At 43.5% G+C, this 18,917-nt stretch overlaps 2 protein-coding genes across 2 annotated transcripts; both read left to right on the top strand.

Annotated features, from left to right (window-relative positions):
- The first annotated feature begins 551 nt into the window (after nt 1-551).
- On the top strand, nt 552-9,121 carry sepsecs (Sep (O-phosphoserine) tRNA:Sec (selenocysteine) tRNA synthase). Its single transcript, XM_079185125.1, has 12 exons — nt 552-663; nt 2,049-2,164; nt 2,253-2,407; nt 2,514-2,632; nt 2,951-3,109; nt 3,351-3,504; nt 3,611-3,713; nt 3,863-3,992; nt 4,801-4,892; nt 6,729-6,822; nt 6,947-7,037; nt 8,589-9,121. The coding sequence occupies exons 2-12, from the start codon at nt 2,051-2,053 to the stop codon at nt 8,833-8,835; spliced, it is 1,458 nt and encodes a 485-aa protein (XP_079041251.1). The 5' UTR covers nt 552-663; nt 2,049-2,050; the 3' UTR covers nt 8,836-9,121.
- A 2,767-nt stretch (nt 9,122-11,888) lies between these two features.
- On the top strand, nt 11,889-15,830 carry lgi2a (leucine-rich repeat LGI family, member 2a; the record flags this gene model as incomplete). Its single annotated transcript, XM_079185285.1, has 8 exons — nt 11,889-12,151; nt 12,415-12,486; nt 13,246-13,317; nt 13,784-13,855; nt 14,117-14,188; nt 14,377-14,546; nt 14,748-14,912; nt 15,013-15,830. 8 exons carry the CDS (start codon nt 11,889-11,891, stop codon nt 15,828-15,830), a joined length of 1,704 nt encoding a protein of 567 aa, XP_079041411.1.
- Nucleotides 15,831-18,917: the final 3,087 nt, after the last annotated feature.

The raw sequence follows: 18,917 nt of genomic DNA, 5'->3' as shown, positions 1-18,917 counted from the left end.
GACTGAAGTTACACTGAGATACACCCCTCAGAGGCACAGTAAAACAAAGGCAAAAGGCTGTAAAGAAGCTGTAATAAAACATAAGGGCACTTAAACTAATGAAAAGAAATACAAGTTTCCAGCATATAATTATATGTGTGCTCTACAAGTTGAGGCAGGATAAACACCACTGTGCTCATGCAGAATAACAACTGCTTCAGTCAACTGTTGGATGAATTTGAGAAGTTTTAATAGCTAGTCACACAGTCAAAAACGTGCTACAGGCCTGCTGAGAAAGGACAGGAGATGCAGGATCAGGGGAGACATTTACATTCAATTAAAAATAGAGTGGGTACTGTGAGAAATGGATTGGGAATAATGAAAAGATTAGGGCTCACAGCAGCATGAGTAAGGCGGAAGTGGACATGGCATGAAATGTGTTGGTTATTGTCCCAGATAACAGAGGATTTAGGAAAACATCTGACAAAGCGGACACTGTAGTGTAGGAGTTAACTAGCTCCAGAAGATGGCAGTAGCGCCCGAGCTTCCGTTAAACACTAAAGAAGAAGAAGAAGAAGAAGCTGCTTCCTCCTCCTCCTCCTCCTGTCGGTCCTCACGCCTGTTGGTAGTCTGGAGGCGGGTTGACGGTACGAAACACGGAGAGTCTCACAGGAAAGCTGTGAGGTAAGAAGATATGTTAGCTCGTCAACCAAAACTGCCTAGTTAGAGCCGTTCCTCGTGTGCAAACGCTAGTTTAGCAGCTGCTAGCAGCGTTGCTCGCCTTGCTAAGAGGTGGCCTGACTAACCCGGGAGGTTAGCAAATTGTCACCATGCTAACAGCCAAAGTTATTACTCTTTTTATTTTTACAACTTCTTGCATAACACGATACCTGTTGGTATTTCTCGTTGATGGTCTGCAGTGAGACCTTGAGTTAGCAACTGAGGGTAACGTTAGCAGAAACATACGACGTTATGGCTGTAAGTCTGTTTTATAGGAGTGTCCTGGCTCGCAATGAATTGGGTAGAAATGTATTAGAGCTTTTGGCAATTTTCATGTTCATTCACTCTAGAGACATATATTTTATTTGGGCATGTCATAGTAGATGACACATGACAGTTCAGGGATAGAAGGATGATGGAGGTTAAGGCGTACTCCAGCTCTTATTATTGGACTTTCATAAAGTCAAGAGGAACTCATAATAGACTGATAAAAACATAAGCATCAGATGCAAAGATATCCTGACTGTTTAGTCTTTACATCAAAAGCACTGGTTCTGACATTACCCATAATGCAACCAAAACATCTTTCTATTAAACCCCCCCTGCCCCATTGCTGGTAAACACCCATCATTCAAAGTTTGTAACAAAGATTTGTTGTTACAAATAGTCTCAAAGCAGACATTATACAACTGTGTTCATTGGCTAGTTAGAACTCCTCGTGACCAGTCAGCTGATCTTTGATGATCTAGTGACCCCTTCATGAGCAATCTAATGAATTGGTTAGATTGTTTAGGTCTTTCTGTGACTTTTACAATCCCAATGTGCACTAAATGCCTCCTTTTATTTTTTTTTACCAGTCTTGAAAATTAGAGCCAGACTGATAGCAGATCCTTAAAGTTGATAACCTGGATATCAAAACTGATATTTAGGAGTTTGAAAACAAATGTGACAATAATATATTGGCTATTCTACTTAAACAAATAACTTAAACATTCTCATAATAGTCTTTTAAATGAGTTAAAGAATTATCAACAAAGTATACACTAAGTTGGACATTTACAGCTGAAAAATAAACTTGTTTGCTCTCAGGTTTCTCTTTCTAGCTTTGCTGTTTTGGCAAAACAATTTTGTGTTACTTAAAGAGCCGACATGTATGCCAATATCTGTGATGAGCTCAAACCTGGCTACACTGAATAAAGGAAAGGCAGATATCGGAGATGATATGATTGTTTTGAATGCTATTCTTATATTCGACTTAATTGTAGAATATGAGAATAGCAGTACATTTAAGTGAAGTACTTGAGAGAGAGTTGACGGCTGATGTTAACACGAAGCTGTTTCTTTCACAGAGATGAACAGTGAAAACTTCAGCCTGAGTGAGAAGATAGTGTCGACTTCTTACGTTCGACAGGGGAGCCAGGCGCGCCGTGGCCATGAGCAGCTCATTAGACACTTACTGGAGCAGGTATAGTCCACAGCTTTGCCCTCATCGTTCCTCAAAGTCACTGCAGTCACTGCAGATCCACCCACTTTTCGCGTTGTGTGTGTTGCAGGGTAAGTGTCCAGAGGACGGGTGGAGCGAGAGCACCGTCGAGCTCTTCCTGAGCGAGCTGGCCGTGATGGACAGCAATAACTTCCTCGGCAACTGCGGCGTAGGAGAGAGGGAGGGCCGGGTGGCATCCAGCCTTGTGGCAAGACGACACTACAGGTCCAAGTTTGACAATCGTTAACTTAACGAAATACCATATTTGGATGCCTCAAATTAAGAAGGCCGCTTCACGGCTTCTGTTGTGACATCCAGCTGTTTAATGCAGGTTGATCCATGGCATCGGTCGGTCAGGTGACATTGCTGCTGTTCAGCCCAAAGCTGCGGGATCCAGTCTGCTCAACAAGCTGACCAATTCAGTGGTGTTGGACATCTTAAAGCTCTCGGGTGTGTAAATCTTATTCCCAAGAGACAGATTGCAAAAAGAGTGTCTAAATTGATGCAGCCGAGGCGGAGATATTCTTACTTAGAGTCCCTGGTGTTGGTGAGGCTCCACAAACACAGGTTCCTACATTTCCCATAATGCAACTCGGTGCATTTTCAAGTCTTAAATCCAAGCTCTGATACCTCTGATGACACCACCAGGCTGAGTATTAGTCGGGTGATACGTAAACTGAACTTCATGTGTGAGATTGGTGGACTGTCCCTTTTTAAACTCAGGTTTTTACTTGTATGTGTAAACGCTTTGTTTCTTCTGGACAACAGGAGTCCGGAGTGTGGCGAGCTGCTTTGTAGTTCCCATGGCAACAGGGATGAGCTTGACTCTGTGCTTCCTGACTCTCCGCCATCGGAGGCCCAAAGCGCGCTACATCGTCTGGCCTCGCATCGACCAGAAGTCCTGCTTCAAAGCCATGATCACAGCAGGTGACGATGACGTCGACATCCGGTGTCCTGTCGCCCGTACATCCTGTTCACAGACCACGTTGGTGTCACAAACATGGCAGCCGATAGCAACTGTGGGCGAAATACTTCTCAAATAATGCCTTGTGAAGGTGTCTGTTGATGGCAGACTAAATATCTGCACTTTTGCTTCTTTCTCATAGACGCACAGTAACACCCGAGGGCTTTTCGCTGTCTCTTGCTCATGTCTGACTGCTTTTAACAGGCTTCGAGCCGGTGGTGGTGGAGAATGTTCTCGAGGGCGACGAGTTGCGGACAGACTTGGAAGCTGTTGAGCGCAAGATCGAAGAGCTCGGAGCCGAGAACATCCTGTGTGTTCATTCAACAACGTCCTGCTTTGCCCCGCGTGTCCCCGACAGGTGATATGTGTTTTTAATTTCCCCCCTTTTAGAAATCTTCTAGATGTCACAGTGGTTGATTTATAAATACAAGTGAGGATAAGTCGATAATTATCTTGTCTTTTAGGCTTGAGGAACTGGCTGCTGTGTGTGCCAAACACAATATTCCCCACATAGTTAACAACGCGTACGGCGTACAGTCGTCCAAATGCATGCACCTCATACAACAGGTTAGTACGGCTCACCCTCGGCCCTTCTCTCCTTCGTGTTTTGGATCTGCAGCTCAGCTCTGAATGTGTGATTTGTTAGTGTCCTTTCTGTCATCGTGTACTTTACAGATACGGCGGTTGCTTAATTTTTCTTGCCGGTCTTTCTTCAGGGGGCTCGTGTTGGAAGAATCGATGCCTTTGTACAGAGCCTGGACAAGAACTTCATGGTTCCAGTAGGTGGCGCCATCATCGCAGGTTTTGATGAGTCCTTCATACAGGAGATAAGCCAGATGTACCCTGGTGAGTATTAGCAATACTATGGCCTCTCCATGAAGTCAAATTAAGGACGTAATTGATTCAAATAGTAGATAAGTAGATGTGTATTTAATTCTGTTTCTTTATTTCTTTATTTTCCTTTTTTATTTTATTGCAATTATTTTCTTCTCCAACAGTGAAAATATGATGAAGGTAGGCATATGAAGCCAGTTATGACATCATTAATTTAGAAAATTCATGGTAATTAATTTCTGATAATTATTACTGCCATAGTTTTTTCTTCAGTAAATAGTTTAGTAGTATAAAAACTGCTTTTCAATCATATTTAGTGAGAGTAGGCCATCATTAAAGATGGGTATTGATTGAAATTTCCCAGCATCAATTTGATATATTAGTTCCCGCATCAATTTTACTTTATTTTGAAGTCTTATACTTAAAAAAAATAAAACTCTCTGAAAGGCATCCATGATGAATTTAGTCTTCACACAAAGCAGCCGTTCAAGGACTCTGTCCGTATAAGATACAGTCTATAATGTATTGTATGTATGTACAATTATGATTTTAAAGGTAACTGTTGACGTTCAGTGCTACAAATGCATTTCAGTCAGAGATTTGATATCCATCCCTTGCCGTCATCCATGGCTTTACAGTTTCACTTTTCATGTTTTGAGCAGGACTCACGCAGACAGTGAGAGAAATACATACATGTCATGCATCACCGTAACGGCTACTGACGCTTCTTTTCTTGTTGTTGAAAGGTTAATGTTAGGAGCGGACATGTATACTTATAAATACGGTTTAACAAAGCCACTTGTTGGGCTTCTCTGTCCAGGTCGAGCATCGGCTTCACCTTCCCTTGACGTCCTCATTACCCTTCTCACTCTGGGAGACAGCGGCTACAAGAAACTCCTGTCGGAAAGAAAGGTGAGAGCACGCACACATGACCTTTATATAATCAAAGCGATGGTTTGTCACATACTTCAGGTCGGGTGCGGTCGCTGCAGGATGACACGAACAATGTGGATGGGTATAAAAACACTGCGCCAATGTCAGTCCCAATATGTTTCTGTGTCGACATATTTCCCCTGAAGACTGAAAAGGACAGCTTACATAAGTTGTATTGAGTTGCAGTGGATCACACGCTATGACTGTGTGTGTATGTGTGTGTGTCTGTGTGAGTGTGTGTGTGCAGCTCTCTCCCTGCATTCTGACTGAGGAGCGAGACTTGTAAATGCTCAGCGAGCACTGAGCTTCGTAGAGGGAGGCGTATGCTATAGGAAGATAAAATTGATCCAGAAGTTTCAGAACACATCCCCTGGTGGCTCCCTGCTTTAAAGCAGACTCGCTCACAATGCAGCATCCCCCCCTCTTCAAATGGTGGGCACTGCAGCATTCTCACGCCTCCAAACTGCTCTGCCATAAAAGCACTGTATATGTACTGGACTATGTTTGTTTCTGTTGACGCTCTGAACTGTGGAAGACACAGAAATACATTCTTCTCCTTTAATGTTCGTGCTCGATAGTAAAAAAAACCTCAAGAATACAAAGCGTACTTACAAACTGGACCTAAACCTAAAAAATGGCTTACGGGACGGCGTGCGATACCTAAAATATGATCTGCGTTATACAATATACATCTAGGAAATACCTCTGGCCTCTCGCATGGACCGAACCCATCAAGACTTATTGATTTCTCTTGGTCCACATTATGCATAATTAATGTAGAGGACCAGTTTTCCATGGTGTCTGCAGAACTGAGTGATTTCCTCAAACACACCCCCCCACGGGGTCAAAAGCTTTAAATAATTCAGACTTTTCATCTGTTGAGATTCATTTACAGCCTCATGTAACCACTTTTAAAAAGTCTAGATATTGCAAAGAGCCAGCAGACGATGTGTGTTTTTTAGTTGAAATGGGGTTCAGTCATCACACACACACACACACACACACACACACACACACACTTATTGTATGCAGAGTCGTAGCCGTGCACCCTCCTCTCAAGTCACCCATTGTTATAAGAGAACAAGAGACACTTAGAGACACTTGACATCATCGAAAGACTCTTTGTGTTTGACTCACGACAGTGAAAATATTTTCCTTCTTGGATGTTTTCAAATGAGGAAGGTATGAGTCAGCAGAGTACGCAGTAGACACACACACACACACACACACACACACACACTGTTGTAGAGAGCCGATCCTTTAATGCCTCACTTGGGAATCTGGTATCCAGCAACAAAAACACAGCTTCTTTTTGTTGTTGTTGTTGTTGAGCAGCTTCCCTGCCCGGCCTGTGCTCATCACATCTGTGTACGTCGCCCTTATTCACTGAACTAAACGCACTTCGTCATCATATTTTAAACATGTTGATGTTTAAGCCTTCAGGATTAAAAGCATGTGTTGCGCCTCTCCTGCCTTCTGTAATTGATCCCAGAGGCGAGTGTGTGTGATGTGGGTGAAGGTCCTGGCCACAGAGGCCGAGGAAGTGCTTGTGCCGAAGCTTGGAGGGAAACGCACACAGTCAGGCAAATGAGTAAGGGAGGGGAGGGGGGGTGGATGGATGGATGTGGACTGGTCTGCTCGCGGGTAGATTTGCTTGATTAGCAAAGCTGCTGCTGCTAAAATGCTATTGTGGCAGAGTGTGAAAGGAGCATTGTGCTACTATTTATAGTTGTCTGTCCCGTCCCCCCCCCCCCCCCCCCCCCCCCCCGAGTTCTCTCTTTCCATGCCTCTTCTCTGTGTCTGCATGTCCTGCAGGAGATGTATTTGTTCCTGGCCCAGGAGCTGAAGAGTCTAGCCTCCGCACACGGGGAGAGATTGCTTCACACCCCACATAACCCCATTTCACTGGGTAAGCTCAACTTACTGGCTTTAGACCAGCAGATCTGCACACTGCAAGTTCTGTCCACGAAACGCTACATTTCTGACCCGATATCCGTACATTTCTCATTGGGTGTGGCTCCTCTCTCCTCCAGCCATGTCTCTGGACGGTCTCCAGGCCGAGAGCGACAAGGCGGTGACTCAGCTGGGCTCCATGTTGTTCACCCGGCAAGTGTCGGGAGCCAGGTAGGAACAACTTTTTAAAGGGCATGGCCACATGGGGAGGTGATGGAAAACAAGAGGGGGTGGAGGTGTCTGTGTGTGTGTGTGTGTGTGTGTGTGTGTGTGTGTGTGTGTGTGTGCTGGGGAGTGATTCCATTTAAAAATAGCTTCGTCTGCATCCTCAAAAATGCGTGGATGAGCTGTGCGTTTGCCAAACAAAATGGCCAGTGGCAGTCAGCAATCAGCCAGATGGATCTGCTGTATCTGGCGGAGAGGAAACTACTTTAGATGATTAGACTGCCCCGTCCTATCGGGGGGCCGCCTACGCAATTTAACGACATGTTTGCCGTTGCGAGCCACAGAGAGCGGTGTTGTCTCCACCGGGATCGGCGACGCACACAGACAGTCACAGCCATGTTCTCGCTCCCGCTGGTCTGGCTTTTTCCAAGCAGGAGGGAGGGGGATTTGTCAGTCCTTCATTGTTGCCTTCTGCCTCATGGCTGCAAAAGCACCGCTTTTTTGCCGTTTTTTCTTTTTCCATTTTCCCATCTAAATATTTAAAATATCCCAAATGAATGATTTATTTGGGTCATTATGTCATACTTGTTTTGTGTTGTTTGTGTTTTAATGCACTTATGGCTCAATTGCATTAAAAAAAAACATCAAACAGCCCCCCCCACTTCCTTTCTTCCTCCCTGGATTCCTTCAGTGAGTATGTGAACATTGTTCTCAATTCCAGAGGAGTGCAGAGCTTACTCGCATCTCTCCTCCTCGTATCGCAGCAGCAATGCGTAACAACATGCATTGTCTTTTAACATTCATGCTCAAAAGTGAGTTTAAACTGTGCTGACCGTGGGGGGAAACCCTGCCAAACTACAGCGGTGTTTACGTTTAGTTTACAGTATTGCAGAGTTTGACACTTCTAGAATGAAGCTTTGAACTTTGCAACAGCTGACTTCCGAGTTAAATCTTTTCTCGTGAGGACCTTTGTGCTCAAATGACCCATTGAGTCACACGCTAACTCCCAATGGTTACCTGGCCAGATCGGATGCCAGCAAGCCGGAACAAGTATTATCTCCATTATAGACACTTGAGCTTCATAACTGCCATAATCAATATTAACAATGGAGCTCTGCACTCTGCACTCTTTCAACTCATTGTTTTGGTTTTCTGGTTTACTGTTACTACTCTCATTGTGGTTGCATTGAGCTAAAAAGCTCTAAAAAAAAAACAACCACTGTACACCAACAGACAAACAAATTGTAGCCTCTATCAGCTTATTTCCCTCAGGACTTGGTGGAGACAAAAACAGAGCAGAGAGGAGAGTGAATACTGGACTATATATATAACTAATATTTGCTAATGCTTAGTTCAGTTAAGTTTAGTGTACTAAATATTTCAATTGAAAGACTAGGGTACTGTCTTCATCTGTAAAAGACTAAATATTTAGTTTCAATGATACCACTTGTTTGTCAAGTGAGTAGCTTAAGCTTTAGCCAGGTCACAGTAGTTGTTTGCCATGCTGAAATATTCAGTATTTTACCACATTGTCCCTGTTTTTCCACTTGTTTCTAGGGTAATACCGCTGGGCAAGGAGCAGACCGTAAGCGGACACAGGTTCCTCGGCTTTATGTCCCACTCTGAGGCTTACCCCTGTCCCTACCTGAACGCCGCCTCAGCCGTGGGCATCACTCGGGAGGACGTGGCACTGTGCATCAAAAGGCTCGACAAGTGCCTGAAGACCCTGAAGAAAGAGGGAAACGCTGCGAAAAGTAGTTCCCCAGCCGTCCCATCGTGCCAGGGGGACACTACAGGAGAATGACTGACTCAGCTGAAATGAGAACCCTTTTAAAGACAAAGTGATGTCTTACTTAGTCTGAGCCCTCTGCTGCCTTGCCCTGATTTGAACTGTGTGTGTTTTGAATGGCTCTTGCTGATGGATTTTCAATCCAGACATTGTAATAAGGTCAAAGACTTGAGCTCAGCTTCAGAGGAACAGCTGGCGATGCTGACAAAGCATCCGCAAACACTTGCATTGTTGTCTGTATATGTTGAAAATGAGAATTTTGGACTCAAAATAGATGATGGATAAACCGTGTAAAAATGTCTTTTCCCTCCGGCGTGTCATTTCTCTTCACTAAACCCATCTTTCGCTGCCACAGTGCAGTTATGGGATGAAGTATACAAGAGCAGTCTTGCAGTTTGAAAACGACGCTGGAGTGTTGGTAATTGTGATCGCTCATGTTAGGCTGACACGTGGTTGTGCGTACTTCATGTGCATTCTATTTTAAGAATCCATTAGGCTGCGTTTCCACCCACTGATATGTGAAACAATATAGCCTTATGAGTATGTTGGGCCATGTCCTCTGCAGTGTGTTGTAATGCGATACGAAAGCCGTTGAGCCATTATCTCCATCGGAAGCCACTGTATTGGATTAGCTCATTTACTTTCAGGCTGTGGAAGCGATCGCAAGGATCACATAATCAATTAAGTACGCCAAGTATAGATCACTCCTGTGTTTAGTAAAGGAAATGTTTGCTGGACCTTTACATGGATACAGCATTAACAATTTAAGAGATATGTAGTTAACTGTTATACTGTAGTTTACTGTCAAACAGCATAGGGTGGATTTGGGTTTCAGTCAGAACGTCACCAGGGGAATCAATCTTTAATCAAGTTTTCTTCAGTTTTCTGTCTTATTCCCTCTGCTCTCCAATCTCGTTCATTTGTAAGCAGAGCAGGTAGCGCCCCGAGGCTCAAAAAATAGACTCACTGACTGAAGACTAATCTATATTTCGATACTGCACTCTCCCAAGTTCTTCCTGCGCCCGTCCCCTTCATCTGCTGTGGATTATAAAGGTTGATTGTCGTTGTGAAAGCTCAGGACACGTTTAAGTCGACGCTGCTGCATGTGTTTAGTCGTTCAAACACTTGTGCGTTCGACCAAAAGTGGAACTTCCAGCTGTCGCAGTTGCTGCGTCTGGCAAATTATACAGTCAGCACGTGTCGCGTTTTGGAAATGCAGGTGTTACTGCATGTGTAGCAGCAGCAGAACCAATCTCCTCCCAGCAGCCTTTTGAAAGTGGACTGGAGTCGGATAGATAAGCCTGCTGTATCAGCACACTTTTAACTGTTCCCAGGCTGTACTGAACCACTAACAAAATACAGTGTGGGGGGGGGGGGGGGGACACTGTGACAGCTCTGCTACACACTGAAAAGCAGCAGTGGCATTCACAAAACGGCTATTTCCTCAATGTTGTCTTCTTCTGTTTCATCAGATCCAGTCCGAATCAATAAATAATCAGCTGTTGATGCTTTGACTGACTGATTCTGAATGTGGAACGGCATATATTTGATATATGCGCTGGGTGCCTCTTCCTGTGCGGAGCTGTGTGCTCTTCTCTCTCGAGTCCCTGTGACCAGTTTAATAGGTTTCCCCATCTTTTGCTGAGGTTGCAGCGATGCTGTGGGGATCGGGAGAGTCAGACCCACTTTTTCGTGCTGGCCAATTTGAAAGGAACTCCCCTCTATTGATCAAGTCTGCTGCAGTGTGTAAATTAGAAAAGGGCTGCCGCTGAGAAACCTGCACACGGCAATCCAGTTACCGGTGCGATCAATGTGTCTGTCAAGCATTCCAGTACGGAAACAGCTCAGGAAAAAAATCAAACGGCAATGATTACGGTGAAATTAGGCCTCATCATGACCCAAGTAAGTTGGTTTGTTATTAGCATGTAAGTCTCTCTTCATCTTAAAATGGTAATAAAGACATGTGAAGCCTCGTGGTTGCCTTCAACCCAAATGATTGTTTACCTCCATCCCTCCTCACCAAAATAGACTGACTTTGAACATATTTCTCTTAAATCTGCACTCCACACACTCAATCATAAGTCTTAAGTACCCAAGGGATGCTGCTGAATGACAAACGGCCCTTCGTTCCCGGCTTTCAGCAGCTGCCGGGTACAGTTCAGTGATGACGGAGTGCCAGAGTGGCACAAACAGGGCCACAGATTAACGGAGAGGGTCATGCATTATCAGACTGGTTCCAGTAGGGACATTACACCTGGCTGGTATATATAGGGACCAACCTGCTGTTGCCATCAAGGCAACAATCTCGGCCTTCTCATCTTCTGACTAAAAAAATAGTAATGAGTCTAGTCTAGTGAGTCATGTTTACTTCTGTACCATACCTACTATGATGATCAAAGAATGTCAATACAGCTGTATATGCTGCGTTCTGCACATGCGTGCAGCCAATCAGACAGCCATCGTGTTTATAGTTTTAAAAAGCCCCGCAGCTGAGCAGAGGCGCTGTCCATGGTGCTGCAGTTATGCGCCTCTGTATGACGGAGGGCTACTGTACAGCTTACTGTATGCACAATGTCCCCTCATAAAACAGTATCTCGCCTCCTGGCGTCTCAGCCAAACGGATTCATAAAAGAGACTTTCATATGATGCCCTTTGGTACTCAATGTGTTGAACAAATCCATATTCCGAAACACTGCCAGACAACAAAACTGGCAACAAAAACGTGCACGTGAGAATAACTGACGTCGTTCGAAATTTATTTTGGAAGTCTATAAATGTATGTCACGCGGCGTATTTTATAGCATAATGAAACTACATGTCGATAAATGCAAACTGTATGTATTTTTTAAAAGCCATGTTTGAAATGCGTGGTTATGTGTGACGTATACCAGCTCATCTGTGGCTGCCTAGTAATGACGTTTACTTTATTTGTGTTATTTCCGACGTATGGTGCATGGTTGTTTAACCAACAGTTATCCGACTGGGGCTCTGACTTAATAAATAATTAAAGTGGACGGAGGGGAGCTGCAGCTGATTTGCTGATGTCAGGGAGCCAGTGCAGCATTTTCATGGTGCAGGGTGTAAACGCGCGGTGCCATCTGCCTCGATCGGTGCTCTCAGCGAACCTCACACATGCAAGCCCGGCAGGAAAGATGCCGCCAACTCTCAAGATTTGGGCACTGTTTTCTCTGTCGCTCTGCTTCCTGTCTCAACCGGGTCATTTAAAGAAGGTTTTCCGATGTCCTTCAACATGCAGCTGCTCCAGGGAGTCCATCATCTGCGTCGGGTCCTCCTACGTCCCAAGGATTAGCCCCAACGACGTCAGTTCTTTGTGAGTAGCTCTACATAAGATGTCCTGTTTGATACGCAGCAATGTAGGCTTACTGAATTCCATAGCTGTATTCTTTTTACAATGTGCAACATATTAATAGGCTGATGTTGAAAGGCAATGCAGTCCTCTCTCTCTCTCTCTCTCTCTCTCTCTCTCTCTCTCTCTCTCTCTCTCTCTCTCTCTCTCTCTCTGATTGATCACTTTTCAGCATCTGATTTGCTTTTGGTGGCTTTCTGCTCATCGTTGCTGCTTCTTCCTTTCAGGAGTCTCGTCAATGGGACTTTCTCCGAGGTCAAAGAGGCAATGTTTGCTCACATGCCATCCCTCCAGCTCCTGTAAGAGCACTTCAACGGCATATGTTTCAACTGTGTTATGAGGTTTTAGGAGCTGCCCTTACCTCCAAGCAAAGGCACCCTTATTAGAACAAAACTATGCAGGTGGATTTCAGAACAAATTGGTGACTTTCAAAACTTAGAGATGTCTGTAATGTGGGGGATTGGCATGACAAACGCATCAGGCTGTGCAGCCTAACAATGGTAGAGTCCAAATCTGCAATATACACAACAAACCCTTATTGCACAGACATAATACACTATAATATTGGCATGTTGCATGACTTAATGAAGGCTTTTATGCTGTTGAAGCATGTACAGTAACCAGCTGTCTGTTGTGCATTAGATACGGTGAAGCAAAGTCGTTTTGGTGCACGTTAAAGCAATCAGCAGGGAAGGTTTTAAAAGGACACCTGGAAATGAAAAATGGAAATCTAGTCCTGAGCTTTCAGTGCAGTCCCATGCTATAATGTACTTACCAGAGGCCATCAATCTACTTTGTTACTCCACTAGTGATCGCTGTGATGCCGGCAGAAACAAAGGCGTGGCAGATGTAGAGCATTTAACCAGTCATAACACGTGATGATTTACAGCTAGAACTGCTTTTCTTTTTTATCACCATTCCCCTTTGGCTCTATTTAGCTAATTGAATGTGAAGTCACGATTGAAAAAAATGGCATCTGTTTTTCAGACAGAGGCATAAAATGGTACATCGTGTTGGCAGCCAGCATTGGTTCATGTGTATTTTATTATTCGTTACAGGCTTTTGAACTCCAATTCTCTTACAACTGTAAGGGACGATGCATTCTCAGGCCTTACACATCTGGAGTATCTGTAAGTTCCTCATTGATTTTCTTTTAGTCAAGTAATGCAAAGACATTGAGCGAATCATTGTGATTACTAAAACATGTTGTCCACATTCATTTAATCGGTTTGTAACTGGAACAAAATGCACACTTCAATCTAGTGAATTAGTCTTCTAAGTGTTGTTATGGGCATGAGGTTACTGGATGTGGTTGGATGTGGTTGGATGTTGGTCTTTCAGAAAGTGAATGAGGCAGGAAAGTATCAACTGTATGCCCTCTAGTGGTTCAATTTGTTCCAGAAAAGATTGGCAAACCAATTTCTGAAAGATTATTACAAATAGTATCAGTGTTGTTGCTAGCTCTATAGGCACTTTTGAAAATAATGTATTTATTTTAATTTACTACAATCCTCAAGATCAAACTAAACTTTTCCAATAAATGTATATTAGCTCATCACTAAATCCAACATGCATTGTTGTTGTTGTCTTCCACAGGTTCATTGAGAGTAATAAGATAGAGACTGCAGCCAAATATGCCTTCAGAGGACTCAGGGACTTGACTCACTTGTATGTTCCAACATTTCAAATCATTACCAAACACTGTTAAAATGTCTTATTTGTAATATTTATTTGCTACGGTGTTTTTTTTTTAAATGAAGCAACTGGACCATTTTAAGGGATGCTTAATAGTTCACTGTTTTATTAGGATTAAGGTTAACGGTGTCGAACCTTGAATATTACTTTGACGTTTTCCATTTTCTTGTAAAGGAGTTTTAAAATTCGTAATACGTGCAATTTCCTGTATTGATTCACTGCTGTTATTTCTAGGTCTTTGGCAAACAACAACATCAAAGCCTTGCCCAGGGACCTCTTCATTGACTTGGACTCACTGATAGAGCTGTAAGTTAGTCCCTCAGTTAAAAGACTTGGGGAAATAGTGCAATGTCGTCTGTTTTCTTCTTCATAATCAAAAAGGTACCCTGGGTCCCATGCATATCATCTTCATCTTATTTTTTAATCTTCCAAGGCTTCTTCTAGCTTGTCTACTTGTCTTCTCTGCAATGACTTACAGCACTCCTCTTCTGCAGGGACCTGCGAGGCAATGCCTTTGAGTGTGACTGCCGTGCCAAGTGGCTGATGACGTGGCTGAAGAACACCAATGCCACAGTGTCGGATGTCGTGTGTGTTGGGCCCGAGGACATGAAGGACAAGCGCCTCAATGATATGACCAGCCTGCACAATGAATGCATCTCAACGGGTGAGAAACACCTGAGCCAGCTGGCCTTGTCTCTATCATAAGTGGCATCAGTATCAGGCGACTCAACCGGGTCATCCAAAGGAGGGTTAAGAATAGGCAAAAGTGTAGTTTTCTTGGTTTATCCCTGATATATAATTTGGCTTTTTTTTTAATTATTATTAGCTTTTGGAGAATTTCAATTCAGAATGTGCCTTTCCACAGATTTCGTCCTCCATCAGTCTGTGGCATCTGAGTCTCTGTCTGTTGACACATTCAGCTACAAGAATGACGTCTATGTGACTATCGCTGCTCCCAGCGCTGAGAGCTGTATGGTTTTCCAATGGGACCACATAGAAATGAACTTCAGGACTTACGATAACATCACAGGTACGGCGATGCTTTCACAAACTGTCTCATAATACCCTGGTTGAGAGTTTCCCCTCTTGTGTGAAATCGGCCTGTTTATTTCCTTTTCCCTGTCTTCCAGGTCAGTCCATTGTGGGTTGCAAGTCAGTTGTCATCCAGGACCAGGTGTTTGTCATTGTGGCTCAGCTCTTTGGTGGTTCCCACATCTACAAGTTTGATGAGGACCAAAGCAGGTTCAGCAAGTTCCAGGACATTGAGGTGTCCAAGGTCTCCAAGCCCAATGACATTGAGGCCTTCCAGATTGCCTCTGACTGGTTCTTTTTGATTGCGGACAGCTCAAAAGCGGGCCTGTCAACGCTCTACAAGTGGAACAATAAGGGCTTTTATTCATACCAGTCCCTGCACGAGTGGTACCGCGACACAGATGCAGAGTTTTTGGACTTGGATGGGAAGGCCCACCTTATTTTGGCAAGCCGCTCACAGGTGCCTGTGATCTACCAGTGGAGCCGGAGCAACCAGAAGTTTGTCCTGCAGGGCGAGATCCCCAACATGGAGGATGTTGTGGCTGTAAAGCACTTCCGCATCAAGGAGGAACTCTACCTGGCTATGACGCGCTATATTGGTGACTCCAAAATTCTGCGTTGGGGGGCCAAACAGTTTGCGGAGATCCAGGCCTTGCCCTCGCGAGGCTCCATGATTCTCCAGCCGTTCTCATTCAAAGACCGTTACTACCTGGCCCTGGGGAGTGATTACACCTTCTCGCAGATCTACCTGTGGGATGACGAGAACAAACTCTTTGACCGCTTCAAGGAGGTGTACATCCAGGCGCCGCGCTCCTTTACTGTGGTCGCCACTGACCGGAGGGACTTCATCTTCACCTCCAGCTTCAAGGGAAACACACAGATCTTTGAGCACATCATCGTTGACTTGAGCTTGTGAGGGGCTGTGCTTTATTGCCCCTCCGGCAATCGAACGTCTTCCACTAAAAATGTGTGAAAGGAAAAGAAAGGACCAGAACAGACTTAATGTACTGTCAAATATCAATTCTTCCATATGTTTCTGTAACAAATAAGAGCTGGGTCAAGTGGTGTTTGGAATCCTTTCTGGTTTTTAAAGTTTCCTGACTATTTCTCAATGGCCTTGTTCTAATATCTGTTCTCGTGGTCTCTCAGACTTTCAGAGACCATTTCACAAAGACTAAGAGGAGGCTGGTATTCTCCTAAAAACCCAGCTGACATTCCTGAGGGTGTATTTGAAATATAATTTGATCTATTTGGATGTATCTTTCAGTTTAGCATCCCCTGTGCTAAAGGTTTTATACCCCCCCCAAAAAAAATATACACCAGTACCCGACAGAAAAATTGTTTTACTCATATTGTTTTATTCTCATTTGGGGCATGTAAAAAAAATGTGGTTGCTCATCTATGTGCAACTTACCTCATGTCCTCGTACTGTGTGGTGATGTGCAGTTTGTTGCCTTATCAGCATTGGGGTGCTGTGTTCTGATAGGCCCACAGTGCCTCCATCTGGCCGTGATAAAGTATCACACCCCTTTGCTTTTTCCATACAGGGAATGTTTCGAAAGCACAAACCTTTAATTACCATAGCCGATACCCCAGCCCTTAGAGTGAAGTTGTATTATTACTGTATGTGCTATAGATTATATTGCTTACAGTAAAAGAAAATAAGAAGTGGTTTGTTGTTTTAGGAGGTGAAATATTCAGGAAATGATCTAGCTGAAGCCTTTTTTGGACAAACAGGAGAATGGAATAATAATAAGTAAACCTACTGACAAGTTTGAAAAAAATAACCACATTTGTTGGACTACTGACATAATTTAACTTTTCTTTATAGACTATAACTAAAAATAGGCTCCTCACTGCAGAAGCCAGTGGACTTATATAAATAAATTTGATAAAAGGACATCATTTTTTTTGTCCAAAAATGAAGAAAACAAAATGTTTATGTAAATATATTCACTCAAGTTGAGAGGCTTTTTTCCGTCCGTCCGTCATTCTGTTCTTACTAATACTGAATGTTGACTTGACAAAATGTACATAAAACATGGACTGCAATGCCACTACCTGTTCGTCACACAAACACCTGAACAGATCTTTGCACTTACTCTAAAAAGAAAAAAATAATAACAGCTTGCAAGAGCATGACATTCAAAAAAGGGTGTTTGCCAACTTCTTTTAGATAAACTTATCAAACTCTGAAGTCTAAAAGTACTCCTGCTCATTAAGTGAATGGTATTGCAAATAATGAAAAAACATGATGGAATATGCAAGCTTTACAACATGCAGATTATTTTGTATTATTTAGTTTTAAGCGTATTGAATGTTACTCTCAAAATATACTGTAAATCTAATTATTTGAGTATCAAAATAAATGTGTAAACGTACGATTGTAAGAAGTGTTTTATCATTCATTGCCTTAAAAAAAGGCCATTGTGATCTTAAAGATGCAATCATAATGACAAACACACTGTAACTTATCAAACGACTGCAGTCCTTCTATGCCCCAATGTTGTATTTGTGTCTTTACCACAAAGAGCTTTGAGTTTGAATATGTTATCTTTGACCGGTGTTCAGTCAGTATTAATAGAAAGATTGTTAACTATGAATGAAAATATCGTTAAAATTGTGGTTTTGGCTCTACTCAGCCCCGGAATTATGTCTGAAAGTATCCCTTAAGTCTTCGTATAGCCAATCGTATTCCCCAATCCGGTAGGGCAGCCTGTACGTAGCCTGAGAGGCAAAAATGGGGGCACAGAAGCCCCGCTGCTCACTTAGCAGAAGACTGTGACACTGACATACTATACAAGTCAAACTGGCATATACAGGTTAGTTTTTCTGCTGCGCAGTCTAATTGATGACTTGGTGAAAAATACTTCCTTAATGGCCAAAATGTTCTGTTAATTCTTAAGGTGGCAGGGATTTATTATGATTTATTATATCCTCTCTGGAGGTCACCATTCTGTTGGCGACAAACCTTATGAATGTGTGTGAGAGCCAAATATGTGTTGTAAATATCCAGATTTGAAACTGTGTGAACATTGGGTGCCGCTGTACTAATATCCTGGACTCAGTTATATCGGCATCGACATCACTGTTGTTGTCAGGTGATTAACCCCGGAAGGGCAAAGGGGTTTTGACCGCTTTGGTGGCAACCGTTTTTGTTGTCATTCTGCAAATGGTGTGTTTGATTGTCGGGTGGAAGCAAATGGACTGGGTTTACCTTGATGCACGGGGATGCATTATAAATGGACTCTCATTCTACAAAATCAAGATGAAGGTCGACTGGGCTCCTTTAACAAATCTGAGTTTGCGACTCAAGTGTCGCAATCTGTTCAGCAGAATTTCTATGTGGACGACTGTTTGAAGACCTCAGCCACCGAAGGAGAAGCTATCCAGGTGATAATACATAGCATTGCTCTGTGTCGGAGGGGGTCTTCAACCTGGAGAAATGGATCAGCAGGAGTCATGTTGTTTTGTAAAAGGGCCATGGACTTTTAAAGGAGTTGGATTTGGACCGAGACAAACTTCCAGTGGAGAGAGCCCTGGGTCTGCAGCAGTCACTTTGCTTGCCAAAAGGATGCAGCAAGAACTCTGTAGGAGAGGTTGTGGATGGGATTGCTGCTTTACATCAAGACATCTTATAACAATGGAAAAAGTAGTTGGAGGACTTGGATCTGCTGGCTGCATTCAATGTGGACAGGTGCCAAGCTAAGCCAGTAGACTTTGGAGAGGTCAGACATGCCCGACTACATCACTTTGATGATGCCAGCGAAGGTAGGTACGGAAGTGGAACATACATCCGGATGTTACATAAGGAAAAACACATCCAGGTCACGGGGACATGAAGGTCTCCAATTTTCTGAAGAATAGCAGATGGCTTGAAGGTCTGAGGAAGCCGGTCCTAAAGGAGAAGGAGTTTGGTTGCTGGAGATATTTTGTCGTAATCGTGGATCCTTCAGCTGCTCGTGGTCCATGGCAGCTTGGTAAGGTTCTGCGTGTTTTTTTC

This window comes from Pholis gunnellus (assembly GCF_910591455.1).
Source record: "Pholis gunnellus genome assembly, chromosome: 23".
Lineage (NCBI taxonomy): Eukaryota > Metazoa > Chordata > Actinopteri > Perciformes > Pholidae > Pholis > Pholis gunnellus.
The sequence above is the reverse complement of the archived record's forward strand: the minus strand, read 5'-3'. Positions and strand labels throughout refer to the sequence as shown.